Source organism: Lytechinus pictus, chromosome 19 (genome assembly GCF_037042905.1).
Source record: "Lytechinus pictus isolate F3 Inbred chromosome 19, Lp3.0, whole genome shotgun sequence".
Classification (NCBI taxonomy): Eukaryota; Metazoa; Echinodermata; class Echinoidea; order Temnopleuroida; family Toxopneustidae; genus Lytechinus; species Lytechinus pictus.
Window position 1 is genome coordinate 12,585,001 of NC_087263.1, and position 24,556 is coordinate 12,609,556.

The 24,556-nt window shown below is 36.2% G+C and overlaps 1 protein-coding gene across 1 annotated transcript in view; it reads right to left on the bottom strand.

The window, feature by feature from the left end:
• LOC129283415 (protein AMN1 homolog) overlaps positions 1-12,733 on the bottom strand; it is a 14,037-nt gene extending 1,304 nt beyond the window's left edge. Inside the window, exons 1-6 of the mRNA XM_064113870.1 lie at positions 12,528-12,733; positions 11,240-11,372; positions 6,639-6,783; positions 5,024-5,241; positions 2,422-2,590; positions 1-1,661 (exon numbers count right to left, since the gene is read on the bottom strand). The exon at positions 1-1,661 is cut by the window's left edge and continues 1,304 nt beyond it. Coding sequence (XP_063969940.1) covers positions 1,585-1,661; positions 2,422-2,590; positions 5,024-5,241; positions 6,639-6,783; positions 11,240-11,372; positions 12,528-12,583 — 798 coding nt within the window. The 5' untranslated portion in view covers positions 12,584-12,733 and the 3' untranslated portion in view covers positions 1-1,584. The remainder of the gene's footprint in view (positions 1,662-2,421; positions 2,591-5,023; positions 5,242-6,638; positions 6,784-11,239; positions 11,373-12,527) is intronic.
• Positions 12,734-24,556: the final 11,823 nt, after the last annotated feature.

Below are 24,556 nucleotides of genomic sequence, written 5' to 3' on the forward strand. Positions count from 1 at the left end.
TTAGACATTTCTATTAAATTGAAACATGGCACAAATATTTCACATGGATTTATTCATACATCAACGATGTTGTATGGTATACTTTTCTGTTTACCTGACAATAGATTCAACCTTTGAAAAATAAGAGCCATTAGATCAATAAAACCTCATTAAATTTAGTATTAGTATAGGAGCTGTTGTGTAGTGGTTTCACATCTCCCCCTCATAATCAGAGGGTCGTGAGTTTGAAAGTCACCATGGCCCAGCGTCCTTTGGCAAGACAGGGGTAGTAATAAATCTGTAAGCACTTAGATACATACAATGTACGTCTTAAAGGGATGGTCCGGGCTGAAAGTTTTTATAGCTTAATATATAGAGTAGAATTCACTGTGCAAAATGCCGAAAATTTCATCAAAATCGGATAACAAATAACAAAGTTATTGATTTTTAAAGTTTAGCAATATTTTGTGAAAAGAGTTTGTATTTTATTATATGAAATTAGGTTTATTCAATTTTTTTCCTCCAAGAACTAGAAAAATTGGATTGACAACTGATTTAGTGCATTAGATATTTATTGCTGCAACTTATTTCATTATAAGGGAGACATATTATTCACACAAGTATGAAATAATGAAAAAATTATGATTTTATGTAATAACATAAGAAAACGGAAAGTGGGGATGTGACATCATCAGCCCACCTAATGAATATTCATGACGACTGTTTTCACAAAATATTGCTAATTTTAAACTTCAATAACTTTATTATTTGTTATTTGATTTTGATGAAATTTTCGGCATTTTGCTCAGCGAATTCTACTCTATGTATTAAGATATAAATATTTTCTGCCCCGACCATCCCTTTAAGTTCATTACAGATAATTAGAAGTGAGACAAAAATCAAACAACAAGTTAAATATCAGAGGCTCTTAGAGGTTAAGTCCACCCCAGAAAAATTTTGATTTGAATAAATAGGACAAACTCAAACTAGCATAACCCTAAAAATTTCATCAAATTCGGATGTAAAATAAGAGAGTTATGACATTTTAAGGTTTTGCTTATTTTTCACAAAACAGTGATATGCACAACTCAGTGACATGCAAATGACACAGACGAAGTTGTCCCTCACTACTTCTTTTCTTTTTTATTGTTTGAATTATACAATATTTCATTCTTTATAGATTTGACAATAAGGACCAATTTGACTGAACCATATACATGTAGTATTAAACAATGAGCACTTATTCCACATGTTCAGGGAGAAATTAATAGTTGTTTCATTTGACAATGAGGAGAAAATTAGAATATTTCACTTTTCATATAATAAAATACAAAAGTTATAGTGAGTGGATATCGTCATTAGTCTCCTCATTTGCATACCGACTAGGATGTGCATAAAACTGTTTTGTAAAATTAAGCGAAGCTTTAAGATGTAATACTTGTCTAACTTTGCATCCAATTTTGATGAAATTTTCAGTGTTATGCTTGTTGAATTTTTCTCTTTAAAATCATCTTTTTGTTGGGGGTGGACTTGTCCGTTTGCAAATGGTGTCACATATTCATGGCCAGTATGAATCACATGACAAATCACATGACTGTGAAATGGTTAGTAGATGGTCCATGTTACCTGCTTCATCTTAGAACCTGATCCTTGTATCATCTCTAGAGCTTGTCTTGATCTATCTGCAAATAAGAAAATGAATGGATGGGAACAAGTTTTAATAGGGGTGTCACTGCCCGACATATATTCATCATATTCTTCAACCTATGTCCACATTGCACTCACTGTTCAATATTTTAGTCAAGTTTTATACTTAACAAAATGTAGAAATGGTGTTGATTTTTTACCCAATTGCTAAAAAAGCATGAATGCCTGTAATCAAGCATCCAGAGGACCAAAGGCTTAAGGTCCTCTCCGAGGGAAATAACTACTTACTTTAGTCTTACAATGTACCTTTGAAGATCCACTAATGAGACAGAGAATAAATAAGGCTATAATATCATTTGGAGCAGGCCCTGGACACGATTGTTTTTTACTGGGGATGCTGATGTTAATTTGACAAGCAAAAACACATAAATAAATATTTTAAAAAGGGTTTCATTACAAAATGAAGGTTATTTTGGTCCAGAGAAATTTGACGAGCAAAAAAAAGGTTTCACTACAAAATAAAGGTATTTTTGGCTAGATTTCTCAGTTTTTAACACCTACCAGAATTGCAGGGTGCTGTGTATGGAGAATAACACACGCAGCACCAATGCTTCCCAGGGCCACAATTTGGAGGGACAAGTACAAGTATTAATTGTAATACCATCCCTCTCATGAGCAGATGGACACACTGTTTCTCCTCAAACAATACATTATCTGACAAACCTCATATTTACTGCAGATCTGTAAAAAATATCTTGAATAAATCATTTTAATCATGACTAATCATACATGTACCTGTAATACAAGGGCAGCCATGGAACAACAGAATAGCAATATTTGGGCAGAAGTTGACGACCGCTTCTATCGCCTCGTCTGAGAGATGGACGCAATTATTCATATGAAGTTCATTCAAGGATTGCTGGCAGGCACCGTTACACAAGCTGAAAATACCCTCATCTGTAACCTGTTACATGATAAAGGGGAATCCAACAACAACAAAAAAACGTTTTTAAGAGGACGATTAAAATTAGACACAGATAAAAGATAGTCTAAACAAACCATACAAAAGTTATTTTTTAACGTTGTAAAAATTGGTCATCGCTCTACCCATGGAGCCATATAGGCTCCTTTGGTTATGTGATGTAAGGCAAGGACTACTCCTCAATTCATTCATATATTTTAAAGTTTTATTTCAAACTACATTTTTCTTTCATGAGGACATAAAAAAATATGCTCCCTTGGTTATGTTTTAATTACTGCCCCAGAGGAATGGTACTTAGAAGAAAACCACAAATCCTTGATAATTTAAAGTATATGGTCTATGGGAAAGTGGCCCCAACCACCTGTCATAAAATTTGTTACCCAGTTTCCAATTTAAAATTTAAATAATCTTGGGGTCTTAATTCTAATACAGCGATAACTTTCTTACTGTTTGTCCCGTTTCTTTCAAACTATCACCATTCTGTTTTGCTTACTTCACACACGCAACATTTTATGACCTAGGCTTGATTTCCAATTGTGGTAGCACTTTCACAATACCTCAAACAGAATCCAATAAAATGACCACTCCGGCCAAAATTCACAAAGGTGGTTTTGAAAACCCACGGTTGAGTCCCTGGTTTATGCAGATTTCCTGTATAAATTACGCTTATTTTACCGCATATATTAATAAATGTCCAATGCTGATGCGCGCTTTTGTCACAGTGCACCAAATTGACGCCTGTTGCTGTGGTTATCTACGCTATTTTACTCATGAGTCCACTGTTTTGAATTAATGAGTCCACTCTTCAAACAGTGGACTCATGAATAAAATAGCGTATCTAACCATGGTAACAGGCGTCAATTTGGCGCATTCTGACAAAAGCGTGCATCAGCATTGGACATTTTTTATACACATGCCCGATACGCGCTAAAATAAGCGTAATTCATACAGGAAATCTGCATAAACCATGGACTGAACCACAGGTTTTCAAAACCACCTTTGTGAATTCGAACCCAAGTGTCTGTATGTATGAATAAGATTAAATTTGTGCCAGGGGACTTTGCTAGAAATTGTGTAATTCCTGTGATATTAGGAAAATAAGCAACACATTCCAGTGACTTGTGAGGGCCTTTCCTAAGCAATAATAATGCACTGTCCCATATATGCTTTTCTTTGTTTGCGATTTCCAGTGATTGTTTCTCAGCTTGGATTTAATGATTTCATAAAGTTCCGTTTATGTAACAGTACCAGGGGCCGTAACACAAAGCTTAGCAATGATCGTAGAACATTTTTCTACTATTGATTCCATTGATGACAATATACAATAAATCTTAAAAATCAAGCGTAAGATTAATCGCTAACCTTTGTGTTACGGGAACCAGATCTAGGGTGCGTTTATCCGCCACTTTTTCACCCTAGAATCATGATCTGAATCATGATTCAAATCATGATTCTGCAGAATCACGATTGCGTTTAGTCGAAATTGAATATAATCATGATTAGAATCACAAACATGAAACACGAAAAAAGGGGCGTTTGGAAAGACGTTTCTGCAGAATCACGTACGAAAATGTTCGAATAAACGATATCGTGATTTGAATCATGATTATATGACCTCACTGTGTCGGGCTACTTTCGGTTTGACTCTTGCCAAGCTCAAGGCGCTCTATTTGCTCATTGTATGTACATGATTACTCTGCATGCATTTCTTGTCATGTTCAAGTTCTGTGTTGGTCATCGCATCGTCCACTACTTTTCATTTTTTGGTCATGTCTTCAACTTCAAGTTCTAGTAAATTAATTAACTGGACAGACAATGATCTCAGTTGTTGTTGAGTATAGAGTGTCAATATTAAATTGGATCTACGCTGAAATTCAATTCCGAACACCATTTTGGATAAACTAACAAGATGAATATAAGCATATGGACCCTATATGATAGAAGTAAACAAAATTAGGTATAGACTGAATTCTGGAAGCAAAAGATTTTTCGAGAGCCGAAACACGTGCAAAAAACTTCCTCTGTCAAACTGCGCACTAGTGATGCGCACTGGATTGGCCCGAATCTGAGGAGAAACAGCATTGGAATGAAGGTCGTCTAAACGCTGATTCTGTGATATCGTGATTCATGTTTGTGTTTTGAATCATGATTCAAATCATGATTCAAATCATGATTCTGCCTTGAGGTCGCATAAACGCAGCCTTAGATCTACGTTGACATAGTGACCATAGGTTTTAAAGAAATTCTCAAGAAATCAGTATTTACTGCATCTAATTTTACTAATCTAAACAAGCAACAACAAAAAACATTGGCAATAGTGATAAAGCATCGGTAAAATTTTATAGTGTTTCATTATGTAAATTCATTCTTTCTCCTTTTTATCGTTATCATCATCATAATGAATTTAAACCTAACCTTCGTCCGAGAGACATTCAAGCTCTTCAGCATTGTACAATGCTTGCCAATTGCTTGGAGAGAGGCATCCGTCAGTCTGATACAACCTCCCAGGTTGAGTTCCGCGAGACGGTGACACGACTGAGCCAAGGCGATTGTAGATGGATCACCAAGACTGACACAGCGGCGGAGATAGACAATCATTAGGTGTGGGCAGGAAGTGGCGAGGGCTTGGACACCTAGTAAAAAGTAACAGTATTATAATATGATCCTATAGAAGAACACAATATAATCTATTTTAAATTGGCAAAAATTTGCAAATATACATGCATTTGTTCACATACAGTAGTTTCGAAAAGGAATGAGGATAAATAATAATAATAATTAATAATAATAATAATAGCTGGATTTATAAAGTGCTTTTTGCCAGAGGATACAAAGCGCTGCTATTATTACCCCGGCTTTAGCTCGAGCTACCATCACCGGCACTCAGTGCATGCAAGGAATTAATCCCGCCGGGTACCCATTCACCTCACCTGGGTCGAGTGCAGCACAGTGTGGATACATTTCTTGCTGAAGGAAAACACGCCATGGCTAGGATTCAAACAACCCTCTGTTTGAAAGGCGAGAGTCAGAACCAAAATGAAGGCGAGGAAAGTTTAGGAGACCTAGTTAATAATAATATTAGCCAACAGAGGATACCAACAAATGGATTAATCTACTCAAACACCTGAAAGTGGCAATAAGTTATTATGAGGTTTTGTAGTTTCACAAAATGGAAACAATTATGGAAATAAACAAAGAGAGGTGTGGGTAGGACTGAAGGTGGCTTATTGTCAGTAGGCTTGGATACCTACATGTAGTTGAAAGTGGGTGTGGACCAAGTGGCAATTAATTCAATTGAATTTACCAAATGGCTAGTAGACGAACTAAGATTAGACCATGTGGGATGAGACCAAATGGAAAGTAGACAAAGTGGGTGTGGACCAAGTGGCAATTAATACAACTGAATTTATCAAATGGATTGTAGACAAACTAGGATTAGACCATGTGGGATGAGACCAAATGGAAAGTAGACCAAGTGGGTGTGGACCAAGTGGCAATTAATTCAACTGAATTTACCAAATGGCTAGTAGACAAACTAGGATTAGACCATGTGGGATGAGACCAAATGGAAAGTAGACAAAGTGGGTGTGGACCAAGTGGCAATTAATTCAACTGAATTTACCAAATGGCTAGTAGACAAACTAGGATTAGACCATGTGGGATGAGACCAAATGGAAAGTAGACCAAGTGGGTGTGGACCAAGTGGCAATTAATTCAACTGAATTTACCAAATGGCTAGTAGACAAACTAGGATTAGACCATGTGGGATGAGACCAAATGGAAAGTAGACAAAGTGGGTGTGGACCAAGTGGCAATTAATTCAATTGAATTTACCAAATGGCTAGTAGACAAACTAGGATTAGACCATGTGGGATGAGACCAAATGGAAAGTAGACAAAGTGGATGTGGACCAAGTGGCAATTAATTCAATTGAATTTACCAAATGGCTAGTAGACAAACTAGGATTAGACCATGTGGGAAAGGACCAAATATAGAGTAGACCAATCAACAATTTATTGCAGCATCTTACCTTCATCAGTGATCTCTGTCCTTTCTCCTTTGGCCGAGTTTAGATCGATCTTTCTCAAGTTCCTGCATACTCCCAATCTCAGCAGAGCTTTGTCGCTGACAGACGACTCACTAAGATCTAGGATCTTGGTCCGCTTATGGACAACCTGGAAGTGATGATTAGAAATAAAAAGCAATTAAAATCATGATAATTTAAAGGGATGGTCTGGGCTGAAAATATTTATATCTAAATAAATAGAGTAAAATGCTGAAAAGTTCATCAGAATCGGATAACAAATAACGAAGTTATTGAATTTGAAAGTTTATCAATATTTTGTGAAAACAGTTATATGCACATCGTCATGGATATTCATTAGGTGGGCTGATGATGTCATATCCCCATTTTCCTTTTTCTTATGTTATTACATGAAATCATAATTGTTTCATTTTTTCATACATGTGTAAATGTGTCTCCATTATGATGAAATATGTTGCAGCAATAAATATCTAATGCACTTAATCAGTTTTCAATCCAATTGTTTTAGTTCTTGGTATAAAATGTTTGAATAAACAATTTCATATAATAAAATACCAAAGAACAAGTGGGGATATGACATCATCAGCCCATCTAATGAATATTCATAAAGACATGCCTAGAACTGTTTCACCGGAATTATGCATATCTTTAAAATTCAATAACTTTGTTATTTGTCATCCGACTTTGATCAAATTTTCAGCATTTTGCTCTGTGAATTTTACTCTATTTATTGAGATATAAATATTTCCAGCCTGGACCATCCCTTAAAAAAAAAAGGTTATGTTGATAATGCTGTACGTAGAGATATTAATGGATGTGATGATGATGATGATGGTGACAGTGGGGAAAATTGGTGATTATGGAGATGTCTGATGATGTCAAGAGTGATGATGATGATCATCATCATCATTATTGTAATTGTGATGATGGTGATATACATCATTTCATAACCACTTCTTTAAAGAAAAAAATCATATTTTAAACATATCTCTCTTAATAATCTTTGATGGATTTTCACCAATATCATTTATATTTTTTCTATTTTTATTCAAACCAACTTATCGTCAGACCGAACCTCCACTTTAAATATCAGAATACGACCCAATGGCATCAGAAACCCTTCAGTCTCTGTATTACGGAGCCAAAGGTATGTGACCTGCCAGATCAAACCCCAAAACAAGTCGCCAGGAAAGATTTCCTGTATTTAAGCCAAAATGGCAATTTGGTCTTCAAAAAGTTAAGATTAGCTGTATCTGAAAGAATACTTCTTCTTCTCCATCCTGGCAAAAGTTAAAATAGCATGGTTAAATACAAGACGAGATACAAGAGTTTTTTGGGCACCACCCTTTTCTTGGAAGTTTCACCTTAATCGTATACATGTAGTGTGCTCATCTTAGCGAAGTCCAAACTTTAACCATCGTTTCCTCCTTATTCTTTGAAGTTCTCACTGAATTTTTTTACTACATTCAATCAAGCACTTGTAGGGTGAGCTATTGTTTATCAATTTTGATAAGTTACAGTATGATTATTTTAAAATCAAAGGTTAGATTGTGCTTTTTTAAGCTCAATAAAAATCTAACAATTCATTTTGGGGTGACACTGAGTTATGGGCCCCTCTTACAAAGAAATGTTATTGATCCGATCAAACTCAATATGGAAATCCATCAATGCTAGGCCTGGGACGAATACCCTTTTTGCCATTCGATTGTTCGCCAGAGTAAACAATCGATTAGTTCGAATAATCGAGATTCCTGGAATATTAGAAATCACACACACAAAAGTTGACCTACTTCCATGACCTACCGGTAGCTGCGCTAACTGGTATGATGGGAGTGGAACTTGGAATAAATGCATTGTATGTACATACAAGGAACATGTACTTGCTCTGTTTTGTCATTTATCCCGCCCTCACTGCACACAATGAACGAATAGCAAAGGAGATTGAGAACTGTGCGTGACCACTATATGGTGCATGGATGTGTTGTATGTATTAGCTTAGACCAAAAGCTTCAGTCTCTGTATTTTGGTTGTTCCGCTGAACTACGTTGGCTCCACTCACCATACATAGACTGAAGGGGATGGGGCCCCGTACCTACAGCCAACGTATAGTGAACTAGCGTTTTATAGATCGCGATTTAAAACTGTTTTTTAAGCAAAATTGAATGTTTCATGGTTTCCATTATCAGGGAAATATATATAACTTAAGTAATTGCATACCTTGGGCCGGAGTTATTGAAAAAAATCCTCTGGATGATTGAGAAATCTGTCATCTAAGACATTTTCACCTGACCTGACGGTTTTTCTTGCAAGTTGCCATCTTGAATGACGTCATTGTCGTTATTAACTTAATGTCTCGAATCGATATATCGCGATTATAACTAGTACTCGTACTAGTATAACTAGTATCGTTTATCTTCGGTTTCGTTCGCATATGGAGCAGATCGTATAATATCGAAAGCAATATCGATATCACATTCGTGATTGTTGACGTTCGTTTGTAAATATTTTATAGTTTGGCTGCCATTTTGACCATTTTTATCGTGTTCAACCCAATTAAACATCGGTAAAGTATATTTTTCATGCCTTTTTCATCTATATCGTTTAAAGTATTGAAATGTTGGAATATCATCAATTAAAAGTTTTATACATCCTTAGATTGTAAATTCGATGTGTAAAATTACATCAAACTTTGGACTGTGAATTGACAAAAGGGAGGGAATGAGAACACATGCGAGCCCACACGTACACCCTACCGTCGGTAAATGGGGATTACAGTAAAATGTCAGAAATTGTTGAATAAATCCCCAGAAACGACGGTTATTCCTGTCTAGTATTAGCTATGCTTGCACTTGCTCTGGTATGTCATAAATCCCGCCCATGAGTGCACACAATGGACGAATAACAAGGAGTTTGAGAACTATGTGCGTGACCTCTAGAATGCATGGATGTGTTGTATGTATGTATTGCGTATGTTAGTACTTGCGCTGATGTGAACATACATAGGTCCCGCCCATGAGCCCATTCCAAGAACGAATAGCAAAGGAGATTGAGAACTGTGCGTGACTGTGAATGGACGTGTTGTATGTATTGCGCTGATGCGAACGTAGATCCCGCCCACAAGCCCATTCAAAGAACGAATAGCGAAGGAGATTGAGAACTGCGCGTGACTGGGAATGGATGTGATGTATGTCTTACGTATGTTAGTCCTTGCGCTGATGAGAACATAGATCCCGCCCATGAGCCCAACTCAAAGAACGAATAGCAAAGGAGATTGAGAACTGCGTGTGACTAATTTTGCGGGGGCCTATTTCGTGGGCGGTTCTAGTTGGTTTAATAGGCTCTGCCTCAAAACTACCTCATATGACAATGCTTTCGCGCACGTGGTAAGTCACTGATATTGTTTGAGTGGGCGGGTATAACATAGTATAGCAAGTTCGATACTGAGGTGTGGCTTCTCAGGACTGATTCAGAGGATTCACGTACAAGTTAACTATTATGACAATATGGGCGTATTTGTTAGCGCTTTTGGAATGATTATTGGGCGTGGCTGTAATCACATACAATGTATAATAAGCAAACTGAGCTTACCCGACTCAGTGCGTCCAGCACAGCGCCTATAGAGACGTACGTGCACATCAGCCCAACACATCTGAATTGTGCGCGGTCGCCGCGACTTAGTCGTCATTGTGTGTCATGAAAGAGATACGATCTTTGGAATTCGTTAATTTTAGCATAATTTTCCTTTGATATCTTGCACTTTGTTTTCAAAAATCTAAGTTTACAGTCATGTACTTTTGATAATGGAATGTTTCAAATCAGTAATCATCATCTGGCGAACATTCGATTAGTGTAAAAAGTAACATTCGAGTGCGGATTGTTGGCAAACTGATCGAATGCTTCGATGGATCGAATTTTACTCCCAGGCCTAATCAATGCCATAAATTTTTCTTCAGGAAATCTGCACAATGTTCTTTATAAACAAAGAAAAACACACTAAATTTACAATTGAATAGATATATGAATTTACAATTGAATAGATATATGAATAAACATATCTAGAAAATCATTTGGACAAATTTGCATTTTAGTTGTTGACATTGCTGGCCGTCCATAGTTGTGATTTATCGTATCGATCACAACTCTTTGTAAGACGTACAAGGGGAGCTCTCGTCTGATTTCAAAATGGATGGAGGAACGTACGCTAAGTTACAACCCACAACCAAAGGAGACAAACAATCCGATATAGGTCTATGCAATATCTATCTCATTGAACTTTTTATTGTCATTCTTGCAAGTGTGTTTAATTGCGTAAAATATAATTGTGTGTTATTTACAAAACCTTTACAGCAAATGAAGTTTTGAAAGATGACTCGAACAGTTTGATCATTGACTGACACTCTTGTTTATAAGCAATTGCTGAGGCGAGTGATAATTCGCTCTTCCAAAAATGGATTAAGGAGAGCGGTAGCAAGTGATCACTCTCACTCCCCTTAAAACTGAGTCCCTGTATTATGTAAGTCTCAGTGGAAAACCTTACACCTGATGATACAGAGATTGAAGTATGAAAGTATTCCATCCAAACTAACCTTTGCTACATTGGTGTCTGTGAGTAAACCTCTCTTGGACATGAGATGAAGAAGGTTGTCTTTGACGTTGATTGGTAGGTTGTCGAGCTGAGATAGGAAACATGGCAATTGTTTGATCACGGACAACAGAGACCTGGAAATGAAACAAAGAGGAGAACCGAACAATGCAATATTAAGCCTAGTTTTGGACCCACCCCCCCCCCCCATAACAAAAACAAAAAATAAAACTTTAGTTAGAAACAAAACAGTGACATATTAACCACAACTGTGTTTACAATTTACAAATTGATTTTTTTTTTCTCAAAGCGAACACATAGATTCTAGTTACCAACAATGCATATCACTTTCGTGGATTGAGCACTGGCGATTAAATGCCTTATTCACGGGCGTAGGTGCTGTGGCCAGGGTTCGAACCCCAGACTTTCACATGCCTCGTCAGGCGCCTAAGACCATCCAGCAATGTCACCTCAATGAATTGATTTCTTCTTCCAGGCCAGATTTCATTAAAAAAAACGCCACTGATTCAGTAACCATCATTCTAAATTTGGGCAATTCCATAATGATCAACCTTTTTGTACGTCCGACCCCAATTTTTCTTAAGTTTTACTTCACTTCATAAGCTGACCAAGTCATGGTCCTTTGAGAACATTAGACTGACAAAAGCACAACAAATCAGAGACAGAAAATATCATCAAGGTCCCACATATAGGGGGTCAGACGTACATATTTTATGGAATTGCCCATATATAATTGTAAATTTATCATTTATCATGACACTTTTTTTTCTTTCTTTGACAGGAAACTACTTTTGTTTGCTTCATATTCATAGTCAAAGAAGAATAGATAATAGTTTCTAGGGCCTAGATCTAATTAAAAAATATTGTAAAAGGTCTAACATTAGATCTGACTAGAGGTAGAGTCTAGATCTATTCTAACACAAGTTATTTTTTAAATTGATTTTGTTTGAATCACCGACACTGTCATGATTGATCTTGCCAAAATTTTGATGAATGCTGATAAAATATTGTTTGTTATAATTGAAAGTAGTAAAACTGTCCGGCAATAGCCTAATGTATTCTAACCTTTACATCAAATAGAATAATCTACCTCTTTTTAATCTTGCCTGTTGCCTCAGAAAATATGAGCCGCGTCGCCGTCGGACAGACCTCTTTCGGCAGGCTTGCCCACGCCCGGAGTTACGGGCGGATTTCGAGACGGAGAGCCCCAGTGAGCAGTGGGCAGCAAACACAGAAAAAAAGGTTAACTCTATAAAGAAATGTGTACTTACACTGAAAATAAAGATGAAACGGTGCTGCAGGATCCTGTGTGTGAATCTGCCATCATGAGTTTGTCTTCTGTAGCTCAGTTACCTCATAAACTTGAGAAACTTTGATTTAATCTTCGTTTGTATTGTGTGAACCGTAACAAGAGATGGCGCTCTAGCTAATTCTATACTGGGACACTACTTCACAGAGCTACGATCTTTTCTGCTCTGACTCCGGTGCGCGGCCTCGCCCGCGCCTTTCCTGAAGAAAAAAAAAGGACCTTTATTTCATTGTGTATAATTTTGGTGTTCAGAACATTTAGAATATACGATTTTGTGTTACTAAATTTGAATTCAATCAAATTCATGAATAAAGTATTTCACGCGCGGAAACAGGGTGTTTTAGGGGGGGGGGCATTGTGACCTAAGGATTAAAAAAAAAATAATATGGATAGAAGGCGATTCAGATATCTTTTTATAAAATTCCTCTTTCCTTATTTCTCAACTATCTCCTTTCCTTTTTTTTCCTCAAATTTTCTCCTCTTTTTTTCTTCACTAATTCAAAAACCATAGTGAGTTGGGGCGCCTCCCCCACCCCTGCCAGTAGCACCGCCCTTGAAGTAAGACAGACCACCTAATAAATGCGACGTTGTGAGTCTTTTAGGAGAGGGGTGGTTAGATAAAGTTTTGTTACTCCTCCCGATCAGAAAAGTTGCAGATGTAGTATTTTACAGAAGAGCTATAGAGGAAAAAGTGAAGGATTGTATAATCCAATTAACACTGAAGGGTGATACCCCCCCTCCTCTCCACATGAAGCCATCATATCGCACAGAAAGTTAAAATTGTTTATCATAATTCATCAGATGTAAAAGAAAAAACACACTCTCTCCCACAGGATTTGATTTTACTCAATTTATTCATACTCCATAGAACAATATAGATATATGGACTGCTTTGAGAGGCATGGTTGTTTCTAGAGGCTCAAGGGGACCGCAACGCGACTATGCACGAGGGCTTTGCCCGAGGGCATGGTCTGGCCGATGCGGTACCCGCGAGCCGAATTGAAACAACCATGTCTCGAATATAAAAGCAGTCCATATATATTTTATGAACCGAATTATTAAACATTAGATCTAACGTTAGGGGCTAGTCTAAGTCTAGATCTAAAGCCCTGGCCCCGGCCCCAAGCTAACGTTAGGACTTATAGGTCTAGGCCCTTACTTAGCCCTGATCCTGAAGTTAGGTCTCAAAGTCGAATATCATAAGCAGTTCCCGAGCAGTTCATACCGATAGGCCCCACTAGGCCTAGATCTAGATATTTTTAGGAACCAAATTACTAATTAGGTTCTGATTCTGAATAGGGTCTAGGCTAGATCTAACGTTCAGAAATAAATCCCTATTAGAGTGTACTCTAACGTTAGATCTAGTCGACTAAACCTACGTCCTAACGTTAGATCTAATAACTTCTAAGCTAACTAACGACAATTAACATTAGATCTACCCGTCATAACGTTGTCGTTTGTCATACCTAAGGCTAAGTAACGAGTAACGTTATGTTAACCTTAGAAAGTGCAGTGACCGTCTAACTTTACTCTTTTCACCCGACTCACCTTTTGCGACTGCGAGCATGAATTTGAGCGGTCTGCGACAAGACTTGATGATTGATACATCCGTTATGTCCTTAATAAGTTAGCTTTCTTTTCAATAAATGCCATATATTTTAACATGAATTAACAAGCAAAAGTCAAAGATCGACATCGTTCCATCGATATGTCATATCCGTTGCGCGCACTTGCGCAATAAGCGGCCGGAGTAGAGTCAGCCAACAATAAGCTAGCCAACAGCAAGCCAGCCAACAGTTCCAGCCAACAATATCGCGATGTAAGATAGATCAGATACAGGATTTTGCGCAGGAAGAGAAGCGTGCATTCTTGTACAAATCAAACAAACGGGGTCAGGTGGGGTTTCCCTTCTTTCAATTTGTAAAGAAAAACAACGGGCTAGTGCTTAAATTTTAGTAGCCCACACCCCTATATACTCTATGTGTTTTCGTATATTGAGGAGTAAATTTCAACTAAAAGTCCTCTTTATAAAATACAATTGGAAGATTGCTCCTGAAATTTATTTTGGGTGTGTGTAGGGGGGTTTCCCTTCTTTCAATTTGTAAAGAAAAACAACTGGCTAGTGCTTTAATTTTAGTAGCCCACACCCCTATATACTCTATGTGTTTTCGTATATTGAGGAGTAAATTTCAACTAAAAGTCCTCTTTATAAAATACAATTGGAAGATTGCTCCTGAAATTTATTTTGGGTGTGTGTAGGGGGGTTTCCCTTCTTTCAATTTGTAAAGAAAAACAACTAGCTAGTGCTTTAATTTTAGTAGCCCACACCCCTATATACTCTATGTGTTTTCGTATATTGAGGAGTAAATTTCAACTAAAAGTCCTCTTTATAAAATACAATTGGAAGATTGCTCCTGAAATATATTTTGGGTGTGTGTAGGGGGGGTTTCCCTTCTTTCAATTTGTAAAGAAAAACAAGGGGCTAGTGCTTTAGTTTTAGTAGCCCACACCTCTATATACTCTATGTTTTTTCGTATATTGAGGAGTAAATTTGAACTAAAAGTCCTCTTTATAAAATACAATTGGAAGATTGCTCCTGAAATATATTTTGGGTGTGTGGAGGGGGGTTTCCCTTCTTTCAATTTGTAAAGAAAAACAAGGGGCTTGTGCCTTCGATTTAGTAGCCCACACTCATATACACTCCTATATATTCCTCGTTTTTATATATATTGAGGAGTAAATTTGAACTAAAAGTCCTCTTTATAAAATACAATTGGAAGATTGCTCCTGAAATTTATTTTGGGTGTGTGTAAGGGGGTTTCCCTTCTTTTAATTTGTAAAGAAAAACAACGGGCTAGTGCTTTAATTTTAGTAGCCCACACCCCTATATACTCTGTGTGTTTTCGTATATTGAGGAGTAAATTTCAACTAAAAGTCCTCTTTATAAAATACAATTGGAAGATTGCTCCTGAAATATATTTTGGGAGTGTGGAGGGGGGTTTCCCTTCTTTCAATTTGTAAAGAAAAACAAGGGGCTTGTGCCTTCGTTTTAGTAGCCCACACTCATATACACTCCTATATATTCCTCGTTTTTATATATATTGAGGAGTAAATTTGAACTAAAAGTCCTCTTTATAAAATACAATTGGAAGATTGCTCCTGAAATATATTTTGGGTGTGTGTAGGGGGGTTTCCCTTCTTTCAATTTGTAAAGAAAAACAAGGGGCTAGTGCTTTAGTTTTAGTAGCCCACACCTCTATATACTCTATGTTTTTTCGTATATTGAGGAGTAAATTTGAACTAAAAGTCCTCTTTATAAAATACAATTGGAAGATTGCTCCTGAAATTTATTTTGGGTGTGTGTAGGGGGGTTTCCCTTCTTTCAATTTGTAAAGAAAAACAACTGGCTAGTGCTTTAATTTTAGTAGCCCACACCCCTATATACTCTATGTGTTTTCGTATATTGAGGAGTAAATTTCAACTAAAAGTCCTCTTTATAAAATACAATTGGAAGATTGCTCCTGAAATATATTTTGGGTGTGTGTAGGGGGGTTTCCCTTCTTTCAATTTGTAAAGAAAAACAAGGGGCTAGTGCTTTAGTTTTAGTAGCCCACACCTCTATATACTCCTATATATTCCTCGTTTTTATATATATTGAGGAGTAAATTTGAACTAAAAGTCCTCTTTATAAAATACAATTGGAAGATTGCTCCTGAAATATATTTTGGGTGTGTGGAGGGGGGTTTCCCTTCTTTCAATTTGTAAAGAAAAACAAGGGGCTTGTGCCTTCGATTTAGTAGCCCACACTCATATACACTCCTATATATTCCTCGTTTTTATATATATTGAGGAGTAAATTTGAACTAAAAGTCCTCTTTATAAAATACAATTGGAAGATTGCTCCTGAAATTTATTTTGGGTGTGTGTAGGGGGGTTTCCCTTCTTTCAATTCGTAAAGAAACACAACGGGCTAGTGCTTTAATTTTAGTAGCCCACACCCTTATATACTCCTATATATTCCACGTTTTTATATATATTGAGGAGTAAATTTGAACTAAAAGTCCTCTTTATAAAATACAATTGGAAGATTGCTCCTGAAATATATTTTGGGTGTGTGGAGGGGGATTTCCCTTCTTTCAATTTGTAAAGAAAAACAACGGGCTAGTGCTTTAGTTTTAGTAGCCCACACCCCTATACACTCTATGTATTTTCGTGTATTGAGGAGTAAATTTCAACTAAAAGTCCTCTTTATAAAATACAATTGGAAGATTGCTCCTGAAATATATTTTGGGTGTGTGTAGGGGGGTTTCCCTTCTTTCGATTTGTAAAGAAAAACAAGGGGCTAGTGCTTTAATTTTAGTAGCCCACACCCCTATATACTCTATGTTTTTTCGTATATTGAGGAGTAAATTTCAACTAAAAGTCCTCTTTATAAAATACAATTGGAAGATTGCTCCTGAAATTTATTTTGGGTGTGTGTAGGGGGGTTTCCCTTCTTTCAATTTGTAAAGAAAAACAACTGGCTAGTGCTTTAATTTTAGTAGCCCACACCCCTATATACTCTATGTGTTTTCGTATATTGAGGAGTAAATTTCAACTAAAAGTCCTCTTTATAAAATACAATTGGAAGATTGCTCCTGAAATATATTTTGGGTGTGTGTAGGGGGGGTTTCCCTTCTTTCAATTTGTAAAGAAAAACAAGGGGCTAGTGCTTTAATTTTAGTAGCCCACACCTTTATATACTCTAGGTTTTTTCGTATATTGAGTAGTAAATTTGAACTAAAAGTCCTCTTTATAAAATACAATTGGAAGATTGCTCCTGAAATATATTTTGGGTGTGTGGAGGGGGGTTTCCCTTCTTTCAATTTGTAAAGAAAAACAACGGGCTAGTGCCTTAGTTTTTGTAGCCCACACTCATATACATTCCTATATATTCCACGTTTTTATATATATTGAGGAGTAAATTTGAACTAAAAGTCCTCTTTATAAAATACAATTGGAAAATTGCTCCTGAAATATATTTTGGGTGTGTGGAGGGGGGTTTCCCTTCTTTCAATTTGTAAAGAAAAACAACGGGCTAGTGCTTTAGTTTTAGTAGCCCTTACCCCTATATACTCTATGTTTTTTCGTGTATTGAGGAGTAAATTTGAACTAAAAGTCCTCTTTATAAAATACAATTGGAAGATTGCTCCTGAAATATATTTTTGGTGTGTGGAGGGGGGTTTCCTTTCTTTCAATTCGTAACGAAAAACAAGGGGCTAGTGCCTTCGTTTTAGTAGCCCACACTCATATACACTCCTATATATTCCACGTTTTTATATATATTGAGGAGTAAATTTGAACTAAAAGTCCTCTTTATAAAATACAATTGGAAGATTGCTCCTGAAATTTATTTTGGGTGTGTGTAAGGGGGTTTCCCTTCTTTTAATTTGTAAAGAAAAACAACGGGCTAGTGCTTTAATTTTAGTAGCCCACACCCCTATATACTCTGTGTGTTTTCGTATATTGAGGAGTAAATTTGAACTAAAAGTCCTCTTTATAAAATACAATTGGAAGATTGCTCCTGAAATATATTTTGGGTGTGTGGAGGGGGATTTCCCTTCTTTCAATTTGTAAAGAAAAACAACGGGCTAGTGCTTTAGTTTTAGTAGCCCACACCCCTATACACTCTATGTATTTTCGTGTATTGAGGAGTAAATTTCAACTAAAAGTCCTCTTTATAAAATACAATTGGAAGATTGCTCCTGAAATATATTTTGGGTGTGTGTAGGGGGGTTTCCCTTCTTTCGATTTGTAAAGAAAAACAACGGGCTAGTGCTTTAATTTTAGTAGCCCACACCCCTATATACTCTATGTTTTTTCGTATATTGAGGAGTAAATTTCAACTAAAAGTCCTCTTTATAAAATACAATTGGAAGATTGCTCCTGAAATTTATTTTGGGTGTGTGTAGGGGGGTTTCCCTTCTTTCAATTTGTAAAGAAAAACAACTGGCTAGTGCTTTAATTTTAGTAGCCCACACCCCTATACACTCTATGTATTTTCGTGTATTGAGGAGTAAATTTCAACTAAAAGTCCTCTTTATAAAATACAATTGGAAGATTGCTCCTGAAATATATTTTGGGTGCGTGTAGGGGGGTTTCCCTTCTTTCGATTTGTAAAGAAAAACAACGGGCTAGTGCTTTAATTTTAGTAGCCCACACCCCTATATACTCTATGTTTTTTCGTATATTGAGGAGTAAATTTCAACTAAAAGTCCTCTTTATAAAATACAATTGGAAGATTGCTCCTGAAATTTATTTTGGGTGTGTGTAGGGGGGTTTCCCTTCTTTCAATTTGTAAAGAAAAACAACTGGCTAGTGCTTTAATTTTAGTAGCCCACACCCCTATATACTCTATGTTTTTTCGTATATTGAGGAGTAAATTTGAACTAAAAGTCCTCTTTATAAAATACAATTGGAAGATTGCTCCTGAAATATATTTTGGGTGTGTGGAGGGGGGTTTCCCTTCTTTCAATTTGTAAAGAAAAACAAGGGGCTTGTGCCTTCGATTTAGTAGCCCACACTCATATACACTCCTATATATTCCTCGTTTTTATATATATTGAGGAGTAAATTTGAACTAAAAGTCCTTTTTATAAAATACAATTGGAAGATTGCTCCTGAAATATATTTTGGGTGTGTGTAGGGGGGTTTCCCTTCTTTCGATTTGTAAAGAAAAACAACGGGCTAGTGCTTTAGTTTTAGTAGCCCACACCCCTATATACTCTATGTTTTTTCGTATATTGAGGAGTAAATTTCAACTAAAAGTCCTCTTTATAAAATACAATTGGAAGATTGCTCCTGAAATTTATTTTGGGTGTGTGTAGGGGGGTTTCCCTTCTTTCAATTTGTAAAGAAAAACAACTGGCTAGTGCTTTAATTTTAGTAGCCCACACCCCTATATACTCTATGTGTTTTCGTATATTGAGGAGTAAATTTCAACTAAAAGTCCTCTTTATAAAATACAATTGGAAGATTGCTCCTGAAATATATTTTGGGTGTGTGTAGGGGGGGTTTCCCTTCTTTCAATTTGTAAAGAAAAACAAGGGGCTAGTGCTTTAGTTTTAGTAGCCCACACCTCTATATACTCTATGTTTTTTCGTATATTGAGGAGTAAATTTGAACTAAAAGTCCTCTTTATAAAATACAATTGGAAGATTGCTCCTGAAATATATTTTGGGTGTGTGGAGGGGGGTTTCCCTTCTTTCAATTTGTAAAGAAAAACAACGGGCTAGTGCCTTAATTTTAGTAGCCCACACCCCTATATACTCTATGTTTTTTCGTATATTGAGGAGTAAATTTCAACTAAAAGTCCTCTTTATAAAATACAATTGGAAAATTGCTCCTGAAATATATTTTGGGTGTGTGGAGGGGGGTTTCCCTTCTTTCAATTTGTAAAGAAAAACAACGGGCTAGTGCTTTAGTTTTAGTAGCCCTTACCCCTATATACTCTATGTTTTTTCGTGTATTGAGGAGTAAATTTGAACTAAAAGTCCTCTTTATAAAATACAATTGGAAGATTGCTCCTGAAATATATTTTGGGTGTGTGGAGGGGGGTTTCCCTTCTTTCGATTTGTAAAGAAAAACAACGGGCTAGTGCTTTAATTTTAGTAGCCCACACCCCTATATACTCTATGTTTTTTCGTATATTGAGGAGTAAATTTCAACTAAAAGTCCTCTTTATAAAATACAATTGGAAGATTGCTCCTGAAATTTATTTTGGGTGTGTGTAGGGGGGTTTCCCTTCTTTCAATTTGTAAAGAAAAACAACTGGCTAGTGCTTTAATTTTAGTAGCCCACACCCCTATACACTCTATGTATTTTCGTGTATTGAGGAGTAAATTTCAACTAAAAGTCCTCTTTATAAAATACAATTGGAAGATTGCTCCTGAAATATATTTTGGGTGTGTGTAGGGGGGTTTCCCTTCTTTCGATTTGTAAAGAAAAACAACGGGCTAGTGCTTTAATTTTAGTAGCCCACACCCCTATATACTCTATGTTTTTTCGTATATTGAGGAGTAAATTTCAACTAAAAGTCCTCTTTATAAAATACAATTGGAAGATTGCTCCTGAAATTTATTTTGGGTGTGTGTAGGGGGGTTTCCCTTCTTTCAATTTGTAAAGAAAAACAACTGGCTAGTGCTTTAATTTTAGTAGCCCACACCCCTATATACTCTATGTTTTTTCGTATATTGAGGAGTAAATTTGAACTAAAAGTCCTCTTTATAAAATACAATTGGAAGATTGCTCCTGAAATATATTTTGGGTGTGTGGAGGGGGGTTTCCCTTCTTTCAATTTGTAAAGAAAAACAAGGGGCTTGTGCCTTCGATTTAGTAGCCCACACTCATATACACTCCTATATATTCCTCGTTTTTATATATATTGAGGAGTAAATTTGAACTAAAAGTCCTTTTTATAAAATACAATTGGAAGATTGCTCCTGAAATATATTTTGGGTGTGTGTAGGGGGGTTTCCCTTCTTTCGATTTGTAAAGAAAAACAACGGGCTAGTGCTTTAGTTTTAGTAGCCCACACCCCTATATACTCTATGTTTTTTCGTATATTGAGGAGTAAATTTCAACTAAAAGTCCTCTTTATAAAATACAATTGGAAGATTGCTCCTGAAATTTATTTTGGGTGTGTGTAGGGGGGTTTCCCTTCTTTCAATTTGTAAAGAAAAACAACTGGCTAGTGCTTTAATTTTAGTAGCCCACACCCCTATATACTCTATGTGTTTTCGTATATTGAGGAGTAAATTTCAACTAAAAGTCCTCTTTATAAAATACAATTGGAAGATTGCTCCTGAAATATATTTTGGGTGTGTGTAGGGGGGGTTTCCCTTCTTTCAATTTGTAAAGAAAAACAAGGGGCTAGTGCTTTAGTTTTAGTAGCCCACACCTCTATATACTCTATGTTTTTTCGTATATTGAGGAGTAAATTTGAACTAAAAGTCCTCTTTATAAAATACAATTGGAAGATTGCTCCTGAAATATATTTTGGGTGTGTGGAGGGGGGTTTCCCTTCTTTCAATTTGTAAAGAAAAACAACGGGCTAGTGCCTTAATTTTAGTAGCCCACACCCCTATATACTCTATGTTTTTTCGTATATTGAGGAGTAAATTTCAACTAAAAGTCCTCTTTATAAAATACAATTGGAAAATTGCTCCTGAAATATATTTTGGGTGTGTGGAGGGGGGTTTCCCTTCTTTCAATTTGTAAAGAAAAACAACGGGCTAGTGCTTTAGTTTTAGTAGCCCTTACCCCTATATACTCTATGTTTTTTCGTGTATTGAGGAGTAAATTTGAACTAAAAGTCCTCTTTATAAAATACAATTGGAAGATTGCTCCTGAAATATATTTTGGGTGTGTGGAGGGGGGTTTCCCTTCTTTCGATTTGTAAAGAAAAACAACGGGCTAGTGCTTTAATTTTAGTAGCCCACACCCCTATATACTCTATGTTTTTTCGTATATTGAGGAGTAAATTTCAACTAAAAGTCCTCTTTATAAAATACAATTGGAAGATTGCTCCTGAAATTTATTTTGGGTGTGTGTAGGGGGGTTTCCCTTCTTTCAATTTGTAAAGAAAAACAACTGGCTAGTGCTTTAATTTTAGTAGCCCACACCCCTATACACTCTATGTATTTTCGTGTATTGAGGAGTAAATTTCAACTAAAAGTCCTCTTTATAAAATACAATTGGAAGATTGCTCCTGAAATATATTTTGGGTGTGTGTAGGGGGGTTTCCCTTCTTTCGATTTGTAAAGAAAAACAACGGGCTAGTGCTTTAATTTTAGTAGCCCACACCCCTATATACTCTATGTTTTTTCGTATATTGAGGAGTAAATTTCAACTAAAAGTCCTCTTTATAAAATACAATTGGAAGATTGCTCCTGAAATTTATTTTGGGTGTGTGTAGGGGGGTTTCCCTTCTTTCAATTTGTAAAGAAAAACAACTGGCTAGTGCTTTAATTTTAGTAGCCCACACCCCTATATACTCTATGTTTTTTCGTATATTGAGGAGTAAATTTGAACTAAAAGTCCTCTTTATAAAATACAATTGGAAGATTGCTCCTGAAATATATTTTGGGTGTGTGGAGGGGGGTTTCCCTTCTTTCAATTTGTAAAGAAAAACAAGGGGCTTGTGCCTTCGATTTAGTAGCCCACACTCATATACACTCCTATATATTCCTCGTTTTTATATATATTGAGGAGTAAATTTGAACTAAAAGTCCTTTTTATAAAATACAATTGGAAGATTGCTCCTGAAATATATTTTGGGTGTGTGTAGGGGGGTTTCCCTTCTTTCGATTTGTAAAGAAAAACAACGGGCTAGTGCTTTAGTTTTAGTAGCCCACACCCCTATATACTCTATGTTTTTTCGTATATTGAGGAGTAAATTTCAACTAAAAGTCCTCTTTATAAAATACAATTGGAAGATTGCTCCTGAAATATATTTTGGGTGTGTGGAGGGGGGTTTCCCTTCTTTCAATTTGTAAAGAAAAACAACGGGCTAGTGCCTTAATTTTAGTAGCCCACACCCCTATATACTCTATGTTTTTTCGTATATTGAGGAGTAAATTTCAACTAAAAGTCCTCTTTATAAAATACAATTGGAAAATTGCTCCTGAAATATATTTTGGGTGTGTGGAGGGGGGTTTCCCTTCTTTCAATTTGTAAAGAAAAACAACGGGCTAGTGCTTTAGTTTTAGTAGCCCTTACCCCTATATACTCTATGTTTTTTCGTGTATTGAGGAGTAAATTTGAACTAAAAGTCCTCTTTATAAAATACAATTGGAAGATTGCTCCTGAAATATATTTTTGGTGTGTGGAGGGGGGTTTCCTTTCTTTCAATTCGTAAAGAAAAACAAGGGGCTAGTGCCTTCGTTTTAGTAGCCCACACTCATATACACTCCTATATATTCCACGTTTTTATATATATTGAGGAGTAAATTTGAACTAAAAGTCCTCTTTATAAAATACAATTGGAAGATTGCTCCTGAAATTTATTTTGGGTGTGTGTAAGGGGGTTTCCCTTCTTTTAATTTGTAAAGAAAAACAACGGGCTAGTGCTTTAATTTTAGTAGCCCACACCCCTATATACTCTGTGTGTTTTCGTATATTGAGGAGTAAATTTGAACTAAAAGTCCTCTTTATAAAATACAATTGGAAGATTGCTCCTGAAATATATTTTGGGAGTGTGGAGGGGGGTTTCCCTTCTTTCAATTTGTAAAGAAAAACAAGGGGCTTGTGCCTTCGTTTTAGTAGCCCACACTCATATACACTCCTATATATTCCTCGTTTTTATATATATTGAGGAGTAAATTTGAACTAAAAGTCCTCTTTATAAAATACAATTGGAAGATTGCTCCTGAAATATATTTTGGGTGTGTGTAGGGGGGTTTCCCTTCTTTCAATTTGTAAAGAAAAACAAGGGGCTAGTGCTTTAGTTTTAGTAGCCCACACCTCTATATACTCCTATATATTCCTCGTTTTTATATATATTGAGGAGTAAATTTGAACTAAAAGTCCTCTTTATAAAATACAATTGGAAGATTGCTCCTGAAATTTATTTTGGGTGTGTGTAGGGGGGTTTCCCTTCTTTCAATTCGTAAAGAAACACAACGGGCTAGTGCTTTAATTTTAGTAGCCCACACCCTTATATACTCCTATATATTCCACGTTTTTATATATATTGAGGAGTAAATTTGAACTAAAAGTCCTCTTTATAAACTACAATTGGAAGATTGCTCCTGAAATATATTTTGGGTTTGTGGAGGGGGGGGGGTTAATATCTCTCAATTTGTAAACAAAAAGAAAGGGCTAGTACTTTAGTTTTAGTAGCCCACACTTCTATATACTCCAGTTTTAAGAATATTGAGGAGTATGTAAAAAAAAAAGTTCCTGATAAATGAAGAAAGCTATCGTATTTTTGAAGGGGGTGACCCTTTTTAT